The following is a 20,363-nucleotide window of genomic DNA, read 5'->3' as shown; positions in this document are numbered from 1 at the left end:
AAGTAATGTTCTCAGTCAAAACCCAAGCCAGCCCAATACCGCACTGTACCAAACCGAACTCTACCACAATGGAAACACGGCTTTAGTCCAAGAAATAACTCCAACAGGGAAGGACTTAACACAGTCCCAGTGAGAGGTTCCACCAGGAGGCAGATGGTGCTCAAGGACTAAACCATAAAAAACTAAACAATATGGTACAAAAACAACAAGACTTCATCAACAATGACATGTAAATGAGCTATTTCGCATTCATCTGTATTCTTACTAAAAAAACTGTGAAGAATTCAGTTTTCCATCCACAGACATGTTGTAGTATGTTCATGTGACTATTTCGACCACTCATAAACTGCACATGAACTATGTTCAGTAGATGAACCTATAATTTCAGGCAGAAGGGTTTCCATTTAGTTTTACCAATCACATCTGAGGAGGCTTTGGTTGCCTGCAGGTGAACAGTCCACGAGGAGGGCTAGTTGGGCTGTAAACACGACATGATGAAAGAAAAAAAAGTAAAATCTTGGCTTGGATAACATCTGTCCACGGAATGCCCCCAAAATACTTGCCATTTCCCCCAGGGGGCTAATTCATCACAAGACACTATGGCAGATGGAGTCAAAGATTGAATAAACAATACAGCTGGGTATGTAACGGGATAGGGACACCATGTGACTGTAGTGTCCAGTTGGTGGACACTATGCTGCACTGCACTGTCTGGTCTGAGCTTTCACACAATTTGGGGTACATGCCGGAAGGCTGGATGACGATATTTATGTCACATGAGCTCTGGTTCTAAGGCAGATAGAGAGTCACATTTTCTCTGTGGTGTTTGTAGTTTGTTCTGGTGTTTTTCCTGTGCTTTGACAAGACTGCTTTATTTGTTAGGTAGGTCAGCAGCAATACCACTGTGTTTGCTGACCTTCACCCCTGAAAAATCCCTCCAGTCCAAAGACACTGGCGCGTCTGACTTCAAAGTCCTGACCTATGGATTAAAGAGGAGAAGAAGGAGAGGGAGACCTTCATCTACTATCGCTGACCTGCCATTCTGTCCAGGTCGCTGCTCTCCAGTCAATTATGCATCTCCATCTTAGACTACAACAGGGGTCAGATCATGCACCTAAGAGTAGAAGAGTTGGTGCTGGATACTGCAGTGAGATGATGAAGGATACAAAGAAGGACTAAAATAGTATTCTTCTCCAGGGAGAACAACCCACTGTTCTTTTGAAGATCGTTTTGTTGTTCCTGCCTACCTCTCCTCCTCCTCCTCCTCCTCCCTCCTCTTCTCCCGTGCAGCAGATTGAAAGTTGCAGAACGCTGCCAGCAGGCATTTTAATGCCGTTTGAAATCACTTCACAGAGCGAAAAACAAAAAAGCATGTTCTAAAAACAGTTTGAATCACGGACAACACCCCAAAAAAAACATGGCTGGCAAATGCACTGTTTGTTTGTGTCACTACAGGTTAACAGACACAGGAAATGCGAGCGATTTCATCCGGTGGCTGCAGTGAAAGTCGAACTGATTTCAAACAGAGAGACGATCTTCATCGACACAAATCATAGCCTTCAGAGTTTTAAAGTACCCGAGCCTCATCACTGCAAAAAGCTATACTGATATTTCCCATTGAAGTCTGGATAATGATCGATTGCTAGTGTGTAAAGCTGAAATAGACAATTAAGCTGGTCATTACAGTGATAAAACTAATCTACATTTATATTGATCCCCTTCTCTTGAACATAATAACAATAACAATAACAATTTGGTTTTCAGTTTCCGTTCTCTCCATCTGTATATTCTTAAAAGCTTCTGAAAGGTTTCAAAGAGAAGGGAAAGAGACAAAACCCTTAAGTAGTAATGTCAAATGGTGGCTGTGTTTCAGTCATTATCGTCATCATTATCATCCATTTAGTTTCTTCATTAGGGTTCAATCAACCGTTCTCATGAATCATATTCATTCATCAAATTCACATCAATCATTTTTGGATCATCCTTCAAGGGCCAGACTGAGTGTCCTTTATTTCTGTATCATATCTTGAATGATGACATGCACATACACTCTTAGAAATAAAAGTGCTAAGTAGAACCATATACGGTTCTTCGGCTTGTCCTCAAAGGAGAACCCTTTTTGACTTCCACCTGGAACCCTTTTTGGGGGTTCCACCAAGAACCCTTTAAAACCCTTTATTCAGAAAAGGGGTTTTAAAGGGTTCTTTGGATCAAAATGGTTCTTACTGGAACCATTAGTGTTACCAAGAACTCTTGAAAAACCCTTTCCCAGGTAGAACCTCAGCCTTTGTAGAAGAACCCTTTTGGAACCCTTATTTCTAAGTGTATGACATTCAGTCACCTCTTTTAAAAAAAAAAAAGATATTTCATTTCCTGTTCATTTTATTTTCAGATCGTCACCTGAACATTCCCTGTCCATTCTGACAACTGTTTCCAGTTCCTTATTTTCCAAACCAGTAAACCAAGCATTCTCATCAGCTGCTTGTCAGATCACCCATTTATATCAGTGGGTCCATGTGAGCCCCATCCTTGCAATCTAAAACTTTGCCATTGAGACTAGTATACTTCAAATGGCCATACCCAGGGAAGCAATATAAACAGTGGAGCCTCAAAAAAAACATGGCCAGTGAATGACCTCTGGATAATGTCTGAGGAAAAGGAAATAAAAGGGAAGGAAATAAAAACAGCACCTTTTTTTCTGTTGTTTGAGCTACGAGATGATGAATAAGACTCAGGGGTTCACGCTGCCATGTTTGGCCGTCTTTAAGGAAAAACTGGTCTTTGTGTCAATTTCTCTGTGTGTGTGGGTTTAGACACCACCTGCTGCGGTCCCAGCTCACTTCCCAACACAAAGTGGACTGTAATGAGCTCTACATTAGAGTAGGGTCATTACACACACACACACATGTGCACACACACGAACACGCCAATATGTAACTCGGTCAGACCTCAGTTTTGGGCAGAAAACAACATAGAGGCACAGACACATTAGTAGCCACTATTCAAACTACCATCTGCAAACCTCCACACCCTATGTATCCAGACTTGAAATAAATAAATAACAACGGCCCGCCACCACCACTCGTCCCGGTGTTATTGCAAGGCGCGCGGTGGAACAGTCCACTGGGGAGCGGCAAACAGTCGGCTCCAGATGCCTGAGAAATTCCTTCAGCGCTATTGTCACATTACTTCACTCCTCACACATCATTATCCCAGCAGCTGTTACTTTACAGCAAAGCCGCGGCGGAGTGAAAAATACACAGCGTCTACAGAGCTGACATAAGCTGTGATCAAATACTTAAAGGTGCCATATGTAAGAATGTGGCCAGAAACGGTTACTACATTCAAATTCAAAATACCGAGGTCTTTTAGGTTTGGTCTTCTGACGTAACTGGCAACCCGTGGTTGCTCGGCAGCTGAGACTCTATTGACTGCAATGATTGGTAGACGGCGAAAGGTGGCGCTACATACAAAACATTATTTCAAAACATAAACATGATTTGCACTCATTGCAGATTTGCAAATATTTTGGCTGTACTGTTGTTGTTGGTGAGTTCAGTTTGTTATATGGTCATTATTCCAGCGTCTCTGTGACATATTAGGAGGATTTTATGGCCAGTTGCTTTAGATTTATTACATAATGCACCTTTAAATATCTTCTTTTTTTTTTACTCCAACACTTGCTGTACAGTAGGTCCTATATAAAGTATGGCTCATGAGTTTGAGATTCTGAGTTAATAAATTGGACGTTCTTGTGATTTTTGTGCACACGAAACTTTATGATTTGTAACCCTGAGCCAGCTATTCTCTCTTCAATGTCCTTTAAAAGTCAAAAATAACTCTTTTTAAACATGGCACAATGAGGTAGTACTTTTTCTCCCCCTGTAAAAATGGCCAAATAATTATTAAGTTCCAGGTTCTTCTCAAGTGTGAGGATAAATGCTTTTTTTTTTTCTTTAAAAGTGAGGTAGTGAACTGTAATTTATAGTAAAATGTATATTTTTGACCAAAAAAAGCAACTGTAGATAAATCACCTCTGGTACTGCCTTAGTTGGTTCGGTTCGGTTCGGTTTCAGTGTTTTTTTGTTATTTTCTTTTAAGAATTAACACAATTTATTGGATTTCTCAGCTTCTTAAATGTGAATATCTACTGGTTTCTTTGCTCCATGTAACCAGGTTTGAGAAACACGATCAACATTTTCTGATATTTCATGAACCAAACGATAACTCGATTCATTGAGAAAATAGATAGATAGATAGATAGATAGATAGATAGATAGATAGATAGATAGATAGATAGATAGATAGATAGATAGATAGATAGATAGATAGATAGATAGATAGATAGATAGATAGATAGATAGATAGATAGATAGATAGATAACTCAATGATACAAATAATCGTTAGTTGTAGCCTCCTGAAGAATTTCTGGCTACACTAACTTGGAATTCAAACAATTCGGACAATAACTGAAACAAGCACATTTTTTACAAAATGTTCAGATTTTTAAGTTTTCTGATTTCGACTGGATTTTTAAACAATTATCAGTGATGTGAATTCCACGCATGAGTGTTGAATGTATTTTATAGTATGAACTGGTGTTTGCCGACAAACTGGCGACAGGTAAGCCTTTCTAATCTAAAGTAATAGAGTAAATCATAAACATCTGTGACTAATACCATCTAAGGTCATGTCTGTGGGTGAAAATAACTTTTTTCACATGACATCAGTACTTGCAACACATTTGCCCTATAGTTCACCCTCTCTTTAAAAAATGCTACATATAGGATTATTTTACTTGGCTCCAAAATGAAGCAGAGAGCCCGACATTAATCTTTTCTTTTCACATGAATGTGCTGATATTGTATTTCCAGAGGTGCTCTTATATAAACAAAACACCTTATACAGCTTGTTTGGTCAAGTATTTCAGCATTTTCTTCCATCCAGTCACCATTTCACAAAAAACTATCTAGATTTCCCATAGTGCTATATTCTGCCTCAGATTTAATGGTGTGGTAAATCTAGGGATTATGGACCCGCACAGCTCCACCACGCAAATATTATAAATCACTCCCTACACAGTACTTAAGTTGGCTCCGATTAGTTATGTCCTTGATATGAAACACGTGGTCTCCTCACAGGCTCATTTATGTGTCGGTTGTTTGTGTAGCTCATTAAAAAGTGAGTAAACCCACAGAAGAGCAGAGGGAAGCATCTGGCTCCACTCCAAACCCCCGGCAGCAGGGGTATGAGGGCCCTCACCTATATGGCAGCACATACCTGCTAAGTCAGCTAATGGTCGCCCCAGCTACTCACAATATACAACTTTAACAACTTCCAGAGACCATCTTTAAAAAAGTGAATTAACGCCAGCCTGAAAGTCTCCTACAAATAATGCAACACTAGCACAGTTAACTTCAGCCGTGACATAAAAGAATGCTTTAAGGCCCTCATAAATGTTCTTTAAAAGGCATCGACTTCATACATAAAAAAAAAGTCATAACAGTGTGATGCAGTGTGTCATAACAGTGCTATTAGGGAATATTGAAGGCAGTAGTGAGGCGGCAAAGAGTGAAACTAAACCCTGTGATATTGACAAGTTCAAAGTGTTTTCTCCGTGGATTCACGAGTGTGTAAATTTCTTGGGCAGAACCAACAAATCTTTGCAGTTATATGATGAAGATTGGAGATATCAGGTGACTGTCAAAAACATTCCGATCATTACGAAGTGGGACTCCAAATACATGCAATTTAATAGAAATCGGAATGCACGTATTTGAAAAGTGTCTTTTGGCTTTCTTCTTGTCCTTGGCTGCCATTAGCGTTTCACCCTCTTCTCCTAATATCACCTCACAAAGTTGTTCAGTGAGGGAGAGCATTGATTTTCTGACTAAAAGCAGAGCGTCAAGAGCTAGAGAGGACCGTCTCTTTGTAGAGTTCTGGCTCCTGTTTGGAATTAAAGTGTTGTGCGATACTCAAAGATTTCTCCTCGATGTACTATCAAGCCTGTGAGACTGAGAAGATCCGTGTCACCAAGCAAACACTCTGGATCGGATATTGTTGTCCAAATATGGAGCTATTTAACGCACGAGTTAATGCAGTGATGAAACACTTTTCACTTTAAAGATCTAGTTTGTTTGAAAGTTGATTAAACTTATGGATCAATGCACCACTACAAGGATCACGGTCGAAGACTCATTTTCACTGAAGAAGGTTCCGAACAAAGTGCAATGACCAGGAAGTAGCAAAGCAGTTTCTCTAAAATGCTCTAAAAGCTGCAGAGAAGGAGCTCTTACTGAAACTTTATGGAAGGAAAGGTGATAATTTTGTCTCACAATTTTCTGACGAAGAGCAACTTTTAAAGTGATGCCGTCACAGCAGTTTCATATGATGTGAATTTAGCAATTTCACGCTTGCAACATGATCCAAAACTACCATAAATACTGTATATAGCTATTTATATAGCTATTGTCTTTCTTATCTTATCCATATATCACATATCACAACAATACAATATCATCAACAAAAGGAAATAGTTGTCTCTGAAGGTTAATTCATAGTTTCCATGTACGATAACTTAATTTTTCTTTTAGTTTCTGTTCTATTTCGAGTCTTGTTTATCTCTTATTACCAGGGCTGCAACTTAAGATTTATGATTTATTTTTTTTCATAATCGTTTCATCTGATGATTATTTCCTCAGAAAAAGGAAACATTTTAAAAATGTTCATCTGTGTTTTCCCCCAAACCTTGAAATGATGATTTTTCTGTGAAGTCAAACCGACATTTTTCAGTCTTAATGATTTCATTGTCAAATGGAGCCATGGAACCAGAAAATTTAAGAAGCCGACAAATCAGAAAGCTTGATTTAATTATTTAAAAAAGAACTTGATAATAATCAAAATATTTTTGAGAAATCTGCTGTGTCAATCTGAATTTCCTCTCTCGGGAATGATAATCTTATCTCAACCCATATACATTGGAATAGTATAAAACATGCCCAAGCATCAAATGCCAGAATGATGCAGTGAGTCGTCAGAAAGACATATTTTGACTTTATAACCTCATTTGCTCGCACAATAGTTTTCCCTTACTATCGAGCCACGACTCCATCCCATCAAGCCTCACTCACACTTCTCCACCACCTCTCATTTTCCCCCCTTAGCTGCTCATTTGTTAATATTCTGCCTCCATCTTTCTAAACCAGTGCCACTGGCCTCAGCTGTCAGCCGTTAGTATTCCTGCTGCCAAGGCCGGGGACCACAGGGAGCGCTGGCGGCCACACAATCGCACACACACACACACACACACGCACTCGAATGGCCTTTTGCCTTCGTCATCTGGCATCCCTCAGGCAAAGGCTGATTCTGTGTTTTGTGCACGTTTGTTGATGAGCACGGCTCCAGCGACAGACTAATAGGCCATTTTTTTTTTCCCTCACTTGGTATTTCGTCCATTATTTTCTCTCTCTCTCTCTTCCATTTCCCTCACAGTAATGTCCCGACACTAATACAAGGTTTGCATTATTAATAATGTGCCACATGGCAAGAGGGTCAGACGGGTGAGAGGAAAGGAGTAGATTAATGGGTAGAGGAGTTTCAAGGTGTTAAGGAACGAGTGGGTGAATGTAAATGGATGGTGTGTACAGGAGGCGGGGTTTTTCTGTCTGTCTGTCTGTCTGCCCCCCACAGGATGCCAAATAAGCCCTGTATGCAGTGTTTACCGAGCATGGAGTCAAGCCATATGTTCCTAACACACATATACAAACATACAGAAACAGAATTACTCGGCTTTGATTAAAACTGGACATTGAAAGAATGTCGCAGTGTTGTTTTTCTACGTTCCACTACGATATAAACCACTCTGCAGTTAATATAAGATGAATTTACATCCCTAATGTGCTGCTGCTAGGTCAATTAATTGTTTTCAGAATAAATACACAATTTGAATCGATGCAATCAGCTAATCAGAAAGACTTTTATTTTTTTTGAGTGTCCTATGCTCCAACCCGATTTTTGTAAAATACAATAAATTGAATTATTAGAGCCATGTTTCTCAACCTGTGGTGCGTGTGCCACTAGTGGTACGGGGGATTCCTCTGGTGGTACTTGGAGGAAAATCAGAAATACTGTTCTACTGTGTACATATATATCAGGGTATGTGATTGGAGTGTAGAAAATTAAACAAAACAGCACCTTATCTCTCGCTCCACCTCCATCTAATTTCATTATACCAGCGTGTGAAGTATACAGTGAGGAAGAGGAGGAGGATGGGAACGCAAACTATCTTATTGGGAATAAATCTGTCTCCTGTGAAAAGTTCACACTGGGGCTAACTTTGCACGACCTATTTGCACCACTGTATTTTTAACTTTACTTTGAGAGTGCAAAATAGTTCCTCAGGTGGTACTTGGTATAAAACATTTTTAAGAACCACTAAATTAGAGCATAAAAGTTCCTATTTTAATGGCGTCTCATGTGGTCGTGCTCCATCTGTAACTGTAAATACTGAACTGAAGCTTGACTTTAAAGGTATAAAGTAAATTAAACAGCAGCAGTACGGTACGGTATATATGTATATATATATATATAAAGAAAACAATCACCAAAAATCGATCAGACCTCTCATTTTTCCATGGCAGATGCAACGTCGGCTGATAGCACACACACACACACATAGACATCCTCTCGTCAAAAACCACACATGCACACACACAGTGAAAGCATCGCTGTTCTGCATATTTACCAAAATCAGCAAGTTTGAGCTCTCCGGTGTCGCTGATGAGCAGGTTTTGTGGTTTCAGGTCGCGGTGGAGGATGTACCTCTGGTGAATGTAGGAGAGGCCTCTGAGCAACTGGTACAGGAAGAGCTGGAAAATATAAAAGAGAAGTTACACGTTTAACAGGAGGACCTTTCATGTTGTAACTGTGACAGTTCTGTAATCAAAAAGCATATTATTTTCTATACAGTTTACAGCGATTTACTACAAATACAAAGACAACACAAAACATAAAGACAGGTAAAAGTCACAATGTGATGCCATCGAATAAAATGGAAGCTTCCATTATTTTTTGCCAGATTTGCATACAAAGACAGATCTGATAAGGAGGGCAATATTTTCCCATCACACGCTTGATAGCACCGTCATTGATTTTCATAATAGCATCCCATTTGTCTCTGCTTTAATTCCCATCCATGGCATATGGCACATTAAACTGTGCAGGTCTGGATAAGTGTGGAAAAAAACCTATTGATCGGTTGAGCTGTGACTTCACTCTAGTCAAGATAAGAACAGACAGGGAGACCACATCATCAAAAACACAGCCACCGTCTTCTTCACCTGCACCACTGAATATTGTTCGCATTAATGAGACGGTCATATAAAAATAAAGTAACTATTCCTGATTCAAAAAAGACCTCTTCTGTTTATACAGTACAGTACAGTGTGGCTCGTGATATGTTTAATCTATAATTTCTCTGGTGTAAGAAGGCATGTTCCTTCAACCGTGAACATCTTTTTGGATCAGGAAGAGGTGACAGCGAGGTGACAGCAGATGTGTTTGTAGGTGTAAAAAAAAGGGAGCGCTGTCTGCCGCCTCCTTTTCATTTTCCGTGAAGGGCAGCGAAATCGATTGCACCGAGCGCAGCAGGACTGCTGACACCAGGGCACAGGGAGGCAGCGTGACAGGAGAAAGTTGGAACCACTGAACCTTCGTCCAGAAAGGGTCGAGACACAAACGCACACATTTTCACCCTTCAGCAAATATTGTTCCCTGCCGGTTCTCGTCGGTGCTGTTGACCAGAGGTAAATTGTTGACATTTCGTGGCAATTATCCTTGCAATATTGAAAAGGTACCACTATCTGAGATAGATAGATAGATAGATAGATAGATAGATAGATAGATAGATAGATAGATAGATAGATAGATAGATAGATAGATAGATAGATAGATAGATAGATAGATAGATAGATAGATAGATAGATAGATAGATAGATAGATAGATAGACAGATAGATAGATAGACCTAAGTGTAATTTAATCAAAGTCATGGCTAAACCCCCCCCAAAAACAATTGTTTTGTTTTGCATCTGAGCTCTGGTAAGAAATGTCAATCAACAGGTAATTAGCATGTATCGCTCGGTCCTACGCCATCTTCAGCATTCCCCTCTCATTTATCTCATGCAGTTGTGGCCAATTAAGCTGACTGAAGTGCGGTGAAGTCCAATCAAAGACGGGCTCTGTCTGGCATCTGGACTCAGCGGGTCAGTGATTTACTAAACCAGCACTCGGCGAGTGAGGGAGGAACTGCGGTGCAGAAAATTAGCATGGGAGATGTGTGCTCACTCGTGTATATCAAACACCCAGAAGCCTTGACACTGTGAGAAGTGCAACTGCAAGGAAATAAAAGGAGGGAGAGAAAAAGGCATTTTATTCTCTCTTTGAATTCAATCATCAAACTCTGGAGCTTTTTATTTGTGTGGCTGGCCCAGACTTCAAACAGCTAAGTGTGCTTAGGGCAGTTTTAGGGGACCTCTATGGTCATTTTGATGACAATGGCAATAATAATTACAACCTGGTCAAAACAGGTCGATTTTCAACTAACACTCATGGATATGATCAGTTTTACATGGAGAGGTGGGGGTTATTATTACCAGAGCTTCTCAGTGATTGTAGCCCCATCCGAATGTGCTGCGTCAGTAAAAAAAAACGATTCAATAGTAAAGATTACAGAAACTTTTACCTTGTGAAAAATGACCCAACATCATACTTATCCCATGCAAATAGACCAGCAATAAATATGTGCGTAAATATTCCATCATATCCCATTTATAGGTAGATTTCCACGGATTTTAAATCATGAAGGTGCTTGAGGAAGCATTCAGTTTTGCACTCGGCGGTCGAACAAGTCTGTGTCAAACTGACGAACACCATTCTAAGTATATACTGTACACATACACATGTATATATATATACAAATGACAAATTCTATACATAATTTGTGGATATCAGGAAGCAGTGTAGTACGCACAGGAAGCAACATCATAAGCACATGAGGACAGGAGGTGACTGCGGTGCGTAAATCGATTGACCCCTCACACTTGTGGTAGTTTTACTAAGATGTATCATCCCATGCGAGTTGGCCATTAATATTACAGATGTCTTGTGGTAAAATTACACTCCTCCACCTACCCATAAAAAACAAATCCCGTCCGAATAGTGCTTTAAACACAGTCAGTTCTTGGGCAAATTCTGCATTTGAATGAAAAAGGAGGGAACATCTGACTCCATTCACCGTACAAGTCACATGAGACGTCAACCTGGGCTGAATGTTAGGAAAGAAAAGCATGCCGTCTCAGGTTTGACAGAAACAAAGCATCCTTTGTCAGCAAAAGCCTCTTGAGACCTTTTATGTTCGCCGACTATAGAGAGTTGCGCAAGTGTTCCTGCTCACACGTCCACATCCACGCTTCCATTCATGCTCACACGAGTGTTCGGTTCAGTCTCACATGCCACGCATGTTACCTTATCCCACAGTTTATTCCACTCCGATGTACTGCCCTACCTGGAACATGCACAGTCGATATGTACAGTGTGTGTGGCCACATTCTTTTAAGCAAAAATACCAAATTTGGGGTTTCAGAATATGAGGATTTGCTCAATTTCTTTGATGTGCTGTGATTGGTCAATCTCTCCTGTCACCGGCCAGATTTTCCCCAAGGCTGGAAACCCTGGAGCCTTGAGGAGGAGCAGAAGTGTAGTTCTCTATGAGCTCATATGATTTACTTTAGGTTATTATGGAATTATTGATCAATAAAGTCTACCTCAGCTTTAAGTCATTTTATGTTTCCTACTGTAAAGCACTCAGGGGCTTGGCGTCTTCCCTAAAGCTATTAATGTGATTTTACATTTGACTTTTTTCCCCCCTTGATTTTTAAAGCAGTGTCTTAGTGTTCGTCCTCTGCTGGAGGAATTATTACTCATCTAAGTTGGACCTCCTCCAATGTCCTTTTCGACCAATATTTCTTATACATAATAAAGAAACTTTAGTCTGGAACAAATCCAGAGCAGATCTGACCAACAATAAGTGACAATAAACCAGTTACTTTATTAGGTACACAAAGATACATAATAAAGTGGCAGAAGTGGAATTGGATGAGGGTTTTTGCAGCTGTAATCCATCAATTTCAAGGTTTTACGTGTGCATAAATTGCTTGCCGATTTCTGTTGCCTTTCTACCCATTCACCAGTATCACCATTCTCCTCCAACCAAAGAAGGTATTTTCCACACTGGTTATTTTCTTTTTTTCAGACCATTCTCTGTAAACCCTACACATGGTTGTGGGTGAAAATCCCAGTGGATCAGCAGTTTCTGAAATCCACCCAGACTGTCTGGCACCAACAACCATGCCACATTCAGAGTCGATTCAGTCACCTTTCTGCCTTCATTCCGATGCTTGGTTTAAACCTCAGCAGGTCTTTTTTGACCATGTCTACATCTATATCGAAAACCCCTGCAGATTGCAGAGAGACTGTTTAATCAAGACTCGTGATCAGCTCAGGACTGCAGTAGAAATGCGACACATAGTTAGACCATAGTTAAAACAGCTATTAACACAATCTATCATCTGAAAAGTGACTCGACTGCCTCCACAATAATCCATCACCGGCACACCAATAAACACACTGACATTCCCCTAATGATGAAACTCTCACTGCTATCACACTCAGAGCAAACGGAAAGCATGGATCATATCAGCTGTGTGTTATCACTCACTTAAATATAGGAGAGATATTAGTTTCATACTTAATGAGCAGCGAAACATGAGGTAATTAATCAAAGCAGACTGGTTTTCTGATCCTTGAGATACCTTGAAATGTTCTGTTTTATTGGCTTCAGTAGACTCATGGTTCTCAAACTGTGGTACGTGCACCACCAGTGGTACGCAAACTTCCTCTGGTGGTACTTGGAGGGAAAGCATAAATAGTGTTCTAAAGTATATACCAGGGTACCAGGGGATCGGAGTGGGGCTGAGGAATTTTAATTTCACTACACCAGTGTGCGCAGTATACGTATGTGAGGAAGAGGAGAATGACGAGGGAGCAAATTATCTTATTGGGAATAAATCTGCCTGCTGTGAGAAGTCCGTAGCTGACTTTGTGCGGATTATTTACACCACTGTATTTTAATGGTGTTACTTTTTAGAGCTCAATATTTTCTCAGATGGCACTTGGTATAAAAAGTTTCAGAACCAATGCTGTAGACCATCGTTGAGCACAAAAGCCTGGTATACTTCACACATAATATTAACTTGAAAGGGGTCGTTGTATGCTCAAGTACATTGTCCCCTAGGTTTTACAGACCTTGGGAAAAAAATTGTCCTATAATGCACCTTATCTCTCAGCAAATTCAAGATAATCATAATGAATGTGGTGACAATGGCCTGTGGGTGTTTTTCTCGAAAGAGCACCGGAAATAGTTAGATTTGCTGTCATTTGTCTTTTATGTCATATGCTGCACTGGTCTTTGATTTAAATGTGTTTCAATGTCGTTTTTTGTGATTTTGTACGGCTGCTTCCTTGGCCAGGTCTCCCATTCTCAATGTGACTTCCTTGTTAAATGAAGGTAAAAAATTATAATAACTATCTGCACTGAACACAAACAACTGTCATCATTTGCAACACAATGTATCTGAACAACAACCAAGGACATTTTGGTCCTGGCAAACACAGTCATCCTTACAAACCTACTGAGAGACTCTGAGTCCAATCATCATCGCCAATAGACAGACTGACTACAATAATCATAAAAAATATCTCTAATGGAGTTTAATCTATCAACAGTACATGTTCTGTGAGTTAAGACCATCTGAGAAAGTTAAAACATAACCCTGACAAAGAGTCCGTCAACAGAAGTGCCGCTGAGGACATGTCTCCACATTCACTGACAGACCTCTAGAGTGGCATTCTGCTGAAATCAGTAGAACACTGATGCAGAGCTGAAATGAAGGAGTGTTAAATGGGGTGAAACCATCCTCCCATCTGCCAGCAGGCATGAGGAAAAAAACCCTTATCTTTCCAGTAAGGCTATTACAGTGTTGTCCTTAATGGGCTGAATCAAGAGACCCTGCACGATGTGGCTGAGGCCTGCGTAGGACTATAAAGCTCCACATATGGCCAGAAGTGTCATTGGCTCATGTTTTAATGAGCGTCCGTGTGGTCGTACTGCGGGGCCTCTGTGTGTGCGTGTAAATATAGGACGACCGAAACACGACTGCACACGCCATAGAGCAACAACATGGACAGTTTGGCTATGATGTTGCTCGTGTTTGGCTGGACAGAGTGGGCGTATTTGTGGGGTGAAACTTTGTTATGATTGGACGAGAGAAATGTCAATCGAGTCTTTGATCCAGCCAGTTTTAAAGCCAATGTATTGCTTTTGACTTGTAAATATGGACCAAAATAAATTGTACTAAAGTTATGACTAGTTAAAGGTGAGTGTGTAACATTTACATAGTTAAAATTGCATTTTTCTGATTAATACATGGTCTATGTTGATTTTTTATTTATATATATATATATATCGGCACCCGTCTAGTTTTTGATTGCAGATTGTACACAAAGCAACTGAACAACACATGGCAAGTAAAAGGAGATACTTTTATTAGATTTATATGAACAGTTGTTACTCTATTGGGCATTTAATATGCTCTGCTGCATGCAAATGGAAGTATAGGGTTTAAACAATTAGTCGATTATTCAAATATTCAATTATAACTAAATGAATCATCAACTATTTTGATAAATTTGTCAGCTTCTTATTCTGTGAATATTTTCTGGTTTCTTTGTTTTTTTTTTTTGGTTTGTGGGCAAAACAAGTCACATTTTCAGAAAATCATTTCCAGGTTTGAGAAACAACTGATCAATATTTCCTGACATTTTTTTGATAACTCGATTATTCGATCTGGAATTTGTTATGGTACTTGTAGAATATTCATCTTCACTGAGTTAACATTGTACTCAGAATATTATATAATATTAAGTTTCTAAGGGCAAAAATATGAACACTTTGTTCGTGGAAGCTAAACTCACTCTTTAAATACCTTTTTTCTCCCGTTGAGTTCAGATTAACTGACGCGTGCGGGTCAAACAGTATCTTGACACAGAGTCAAACTATGTCAACGCTGTATTTACATAGCGAACATAGCTGACCAAAGACGAGAAGCAACGATCTGTAAACAGTCGTGTATACACAGATAATGAATCACACGTTGGTGTTTATCAGTGGGTGACGTGTATGACACTTTTGTCTGTCCAAGGAGCGAGAGAGCGATCCCTCACAAGGTTTCTGCACTTTTTCCTTCTCTTTCACAAGAATGGGATTCACTTGGCTGCAGTTTTTCTTTGCCTTGTAGAGAACTAAGGACAGATGTTGTCACGTTATGATAAATTGTTTGAGGCAAATTGTTATTTGTGAAGGTCTGCCATTGAATTGAAAATTTAATTGATTACCTGACTTTTTGAAAAAAAAATTTGTAAAAAAAAAAAAGGCTGAATTATCTGAAAAGCTGCCAACATTACAGCAACCAGGACTAACATATGCCGTGTTTCCATCATGGTTCGGTTTGGTACAGCATGGTACAGTTTGGTATGGTAAAGCCTTGGGTCAGGCTTGCGTTTCAACTGAGAACACTACCTTTACTTGGTGGGCAGGGTGTGGGCTGCCAGATTCGTAGCTTGACGTAACAGGCAACAAAGGAGAAAATCCAGCAGCTCTTTATTTCTGCTTGATTTGCGACAATGGTCGCAAGGGACGTTTTTTCTGTCGACCAATCAGTTGACATAACGTACCATTTCAGTCTGCTATCCCAAGGGAGGGGTGCCAGAAATGGAACAGTTGGGGCCCACCGAATGCACATAAATACGAGTAAATGCACATAAATGCACGTAAATGCACGTAAATGCACGTAAATGCACGTAAATACACATAAACACAACTTTTAAATCCAACACGTTTCAGGAAAAAAAGATGTTTTGTTTTATTGAGCTTTCGCCCATGTTTTACTTATTTGATGAATATTGACCCATGTCCTTATACTGACACGACACCGATGCCTTCATCGCTCTCACGAGCGTGTACAGTAACGTGATCGTAAGAATAAATGCCAGCTGTTGTTCGGGATCGGTAGACTTTGCTCCGTGATTGTCGTGTGTCCCATCGATCCGCGGAGATGGAGATGTCACCGAGACACGGTCTCCCCCGCAGTAATCTAATAACACGAGCACTCCAGCAGCCATGGACGGATGAGGTCATAAGCACTTGTGTTCAATTAGTGCGCCGCTGTTAACAAACTGCAGCCGAGTGCACGGATGAGGGAAAAAGTTAACGGAGCGGTGCGCGACGAGGCCGCTTTCTATAGATTTAAATGGGGCTCATAAAAACAGAAACTTCAGTGCTTCTTCAACTGCAGAACACACACATGCACGCACATACGTACTTGACCAATGATTATGTGAGCTGTAAGCAAGAGAGTGTGTCTTAAACGTTAATTTGCTCTCGCACTTGAACGCAGGAGTTGCTGCCCCCCAGTAAGATTCAAATGTGTTTGCGTTTGTCACAAAGTAACCGTAAAGAGGCCACATTAGAGCAGCAGCGTTCAGACATAGGTGCGCTTTGCAAACTTTTTTTGCAAGTTTACAATGGGTAAACGCAGTTTAACGGCAAGATAAAGAAGCAAACAAATTCTTATGACGCCGTAGCCTTAAGCAGGTGTAACTTTTATTGGGTGAGCCATTTTGTTAAATGGCTGAAATCTGTTTATTCTTTGTGTCCCCGCTGGCACTGTCTCAATCTGCGGCTCAAGCTGGTTCTCAGTGTGCATCGATACATTAAAAACAACCTCACTTCCACAGACACACACAAAAAAAGGACTATGATTCATGTGCCGCTGATCTATATCGGTGCGATGATTTGCATGATATGGTCCAGCGCATCTACATTTCTACTTTGTTTCCGCGTGGCAATTCAATTCACACTCAGAGAACGCCGCGTAGACTCAGCACAAACAGCGCCGCACAAACCCCATAATCAGATTACAGGCGACGACTCACACGTTTCACCAAGAAGTCACAAAGTCAGCATGAGGCCAGTAACACTGATGCTGCTGCTGCTGCTGCTGCTGCTGCATCAGAATAATCCTTAATTATTCATGCAAAAATAAGTGAGGCTACAGTCAGCAGGAATAACTCTATTACTTATGTAAATCCACGACGGCAAAAGAAAGGTTTGAGCCGTTATTGAACAAATGTAGTCTGAACTGTCACTTTCCTGCATGAAAGAACATCCTAACACACACACGCATCACGTGGCCTCATTCACTCTATCACTTTACACCTGCTCATCCACAGTATGTCAGCGGCACACTCCTACACCAGTGACTGATCACTCGTGTTGTGTTTGAGGGAGAGAGAGTGTGTGCCTCTGAGTGTGGACAACGAGGAGAAATCACTGTCTTTCATGATCAGGGAGAATGATATCAGACATTAAACTCACTGTACCTTCACATTGTCTGGATGGAGACCCCCGGGGTGTTTGTCCATATACTGACACAGGTCTGTGTGCTGTAAATGAAGAAGAAAGGAAAAAAAATGTTAAACGTGCAAACATGTTTAAAACAAGCGTAAGGCAACATTAAAGGTCAAAGGTCGTGAGAAACTACACTCTTAGAAATAAGGGTTCCAAAAGGGTCCTTCTACAAGGGCTGAGGTTCTACCTGGAACCATTTGCTACTGAAGAAAGGGTTTTTCAAGGGTTCTTGGTAACACTAATGGTTCCAGTAAGAACCTTTTTGATCCAGAGAAAACCCCTTTCCTGAATAAAGGGTTCTTGGCGGAACCCTCCAAAAGGGTTCCAGGTGGAACCTTTATAAAAAAGGAGCCAAAAAGGGTTCTCCTATGAGGACAAGCCGAAGAACCTTATATGGTTCTACTTTCATTTCTAAGGGTGTATATACTTTTCTTTACCTGTCTTTGTCTCCATCGCCATAGTGACATTCAACAAATTATCGAATAATTATCGAACAATAATTAAATAGGAATAGAAGCAAACAAAACATAATTTAATATTAAATGGTGTTACGAAATATAAATATCAATGATAAATTACACACAAAAAAAATAACAACTATTTTCCACTATAATCATTATTACTCCACATTACCTACCATTTAACAGCAGCTAGATATTTGGATTTGTGATATTGGTTCATAATGGTTGAGACGTTTTATTGTGAAATACCAAATCTTATCTTGGACACAGTTATTGGAGTCTGAAACTAAAAATGAACCACTGATATTTTGTGAAAGAGAAAACAAAACAAAACTGCAAAGGCAGTGTCTTCTTTGTGAGTCTTTATCACAATAACAATAGTATTGTCGCCACACAAAGCATCTGATGTCGACGTGTGCGTCGCTTTGTGCTCAGCGCAGTAATCAGTCTGTGCTGTTTTACATATAGAGGGATTTTTTTTTTTTATATAACTGCAACAATCTGAAGCTATTGTTCTCCTCGCAGTGCTAATGATGATTGACAGGAAGAGGCAGGAGTATGAGGAAAAGCGTAAAAGAGAAAAACAAGGGGAGTTGTGAAAGAGCAGACAATAAAAAAAACAACAACAAAGAAATGGAAACTGAAATGGAGAACATTCAGACTGAAAGGTGCATCTGTGAATGAGCGTCTGTCTGAATCACTCCGTCCAAGTGTTACTTCATAAAAACGGCCATTCATTCACTAACAAAGCAGACGTGAAGGCCAGAGTAACACTGCATCATGTCTCCACATCTTCTGTCTTTCTTTATTTTTCTACCACATTTACCAATGTTGTCAAAGAAAGAACAATAAATTCATTATATAATTCCAAAGAATTGTGTCAAAAGATGTATTCGACAAAATATAGGCTTTCATTCTTTATTTAAACATGATATGCTGAGCTCTACGCTGGAGTCTTTCCAAAACTCCTCTCAAAGCTGAAACTCTGACATATGTTCTATCGCCCAAATGAGGAGCATCGCACTATCTCTCTGTCTCTCTCTGCACTAAGTGCAGTCGTGATGGAAAGCTGAGTCAGCTCGTTCTTTGTTGAGACACTTGGCTTTCGCTCGGATTCTGACCTGAATATAAATGCTCGGTTCAGGCCAGGTATTAACATTTCATCGGTGTAATACATCCCCGTTAAAATAATTGGGATTCAGACTTGGTAAATACCAGATTATAAAGTTGAAGTGGAGTCGTTTGGTTCCCAGCGCCTCCAATCCACAAATCAGAGGGTGTTCTTTGAGGAAGAAACTCAACACTGGGAGAAAATGTGTGTCGTCCTGTCTTTTGTTATCTGGAGTGAAGATGGTCAGTGCCACACATATGCCAAAATAATAGGGCTGCAACTAAGGATTAACATACAGTAATCGATTAATGAAGTACTTCATAATTATGGTCAATAAAAAGTCAGAAAATGATGATCAGTGTTTACCAAACCTTGAAATGATCAATGAGTTCTTATAAGTAGTTATATTATAAGTAGTGCTGGGCACTAGGTTAACGCACGTTTACGCACGTTAACGCACGTTAACGCATGACGCCTTTCCATGACGACTGGCCGGAAAAAGACACGCATGACATCATGTTTACGTGCTGCGATACCAGAGTCCAGGCACCGTTTACCAGTTAGCTCCGTTAGCTGCATTAGCTCCTTTAGCACCGTTAGCGCGCTTACAGTCGAACTGGAGCGGTCTGTTTATTAATCGAAAAGAGCAGCGCTACAAATAACCAGCGTGCCTGTGTACTGCGTATGTGTGCCTCTGTTTTTAAAGTATAGCGTTACTTTAGCAACTAATTTTAACAATGCGCAACTTTTTCCAGTCTGTAGTCATGGAAACGCGCCATGCGTTAATGTTGACGCCGTGAATGCGCCTAGCCCTAATTATAATTTAGCAAATACGGTTGCCTAGTGACCATGGTCCCTTTAAATTGCCCGGGGACTTGGGGGACATTTTTGGCACCCAGGATGCATCTGCGTAGTCGATGATGAAAATTGTCGGCCGCCGTTTTGTCCACTAACCAAAACGATTCAGTTGTAATGTTTTATTTGTTACATATGGAGAAAAGAAAATATTCACATTTAAGAAGCTGAAAAATCAGAAAGCTCGTCTTAATTATAAAAAAAAATATTAAAACTGGTCAACTATTAACTTAGTAATCATTTGTGTTTCTGAATCCTCTGTTGGAACTGGAAACTGTTGGATTTGTCCACGTTTATGTCAAAATATAACTTTTAGACTCATGACATTGACATTTGTGTCCATAGTGTCCGA

The 20,363-nt window shown here is 40.1% G+C and overlaps 1 protein-coding gene across 1 annotated transcript in view; it reads right to left on the bottom strand.

Moving 5' to 3' along the window:
• cdk14 (cyclin dependent kinase 14) overlaps nucleotides 1-20,363 on the bottom strand; it is a gene marked incomplete at both ends in the record, with an annotated part of 117,760 nt that overhangs the window by 39,366 nt on the left and 58,031 nt on the right. Inside the window, 2 exons of the mRNA XM_083894614.1 lie at nucleotides 8,745-8,868; nucleotides 17,557-17,619. Of these exons, the coding sequence (XP_083750740.1) occupies nucleotides 8,745-8,868; nucleotides 17,557-17,619 (187 nt within the window). The remainder of the gene's footprint in view (nucleotides 1-8,744; nucleotides 8,869-17,556; nucleotides 17,620-20,363) is intronic.

The sequence above is a fragment of the Microchirus variegatus genome (genome assembly GCF_963457635.1).
Source record: "Microchirus variegatus genome assembly, chromosome: 1".
NCBI classification, from domain to species: Eukaryota; Metazoa; Chordata; class Actinopteri; order Pleuronectiformes; family Soleidae; genus Microchirus; species Microchirus variegatus.
This window is presented reverse-complemented; position numbering and strand designations above follow the sequence as displayed.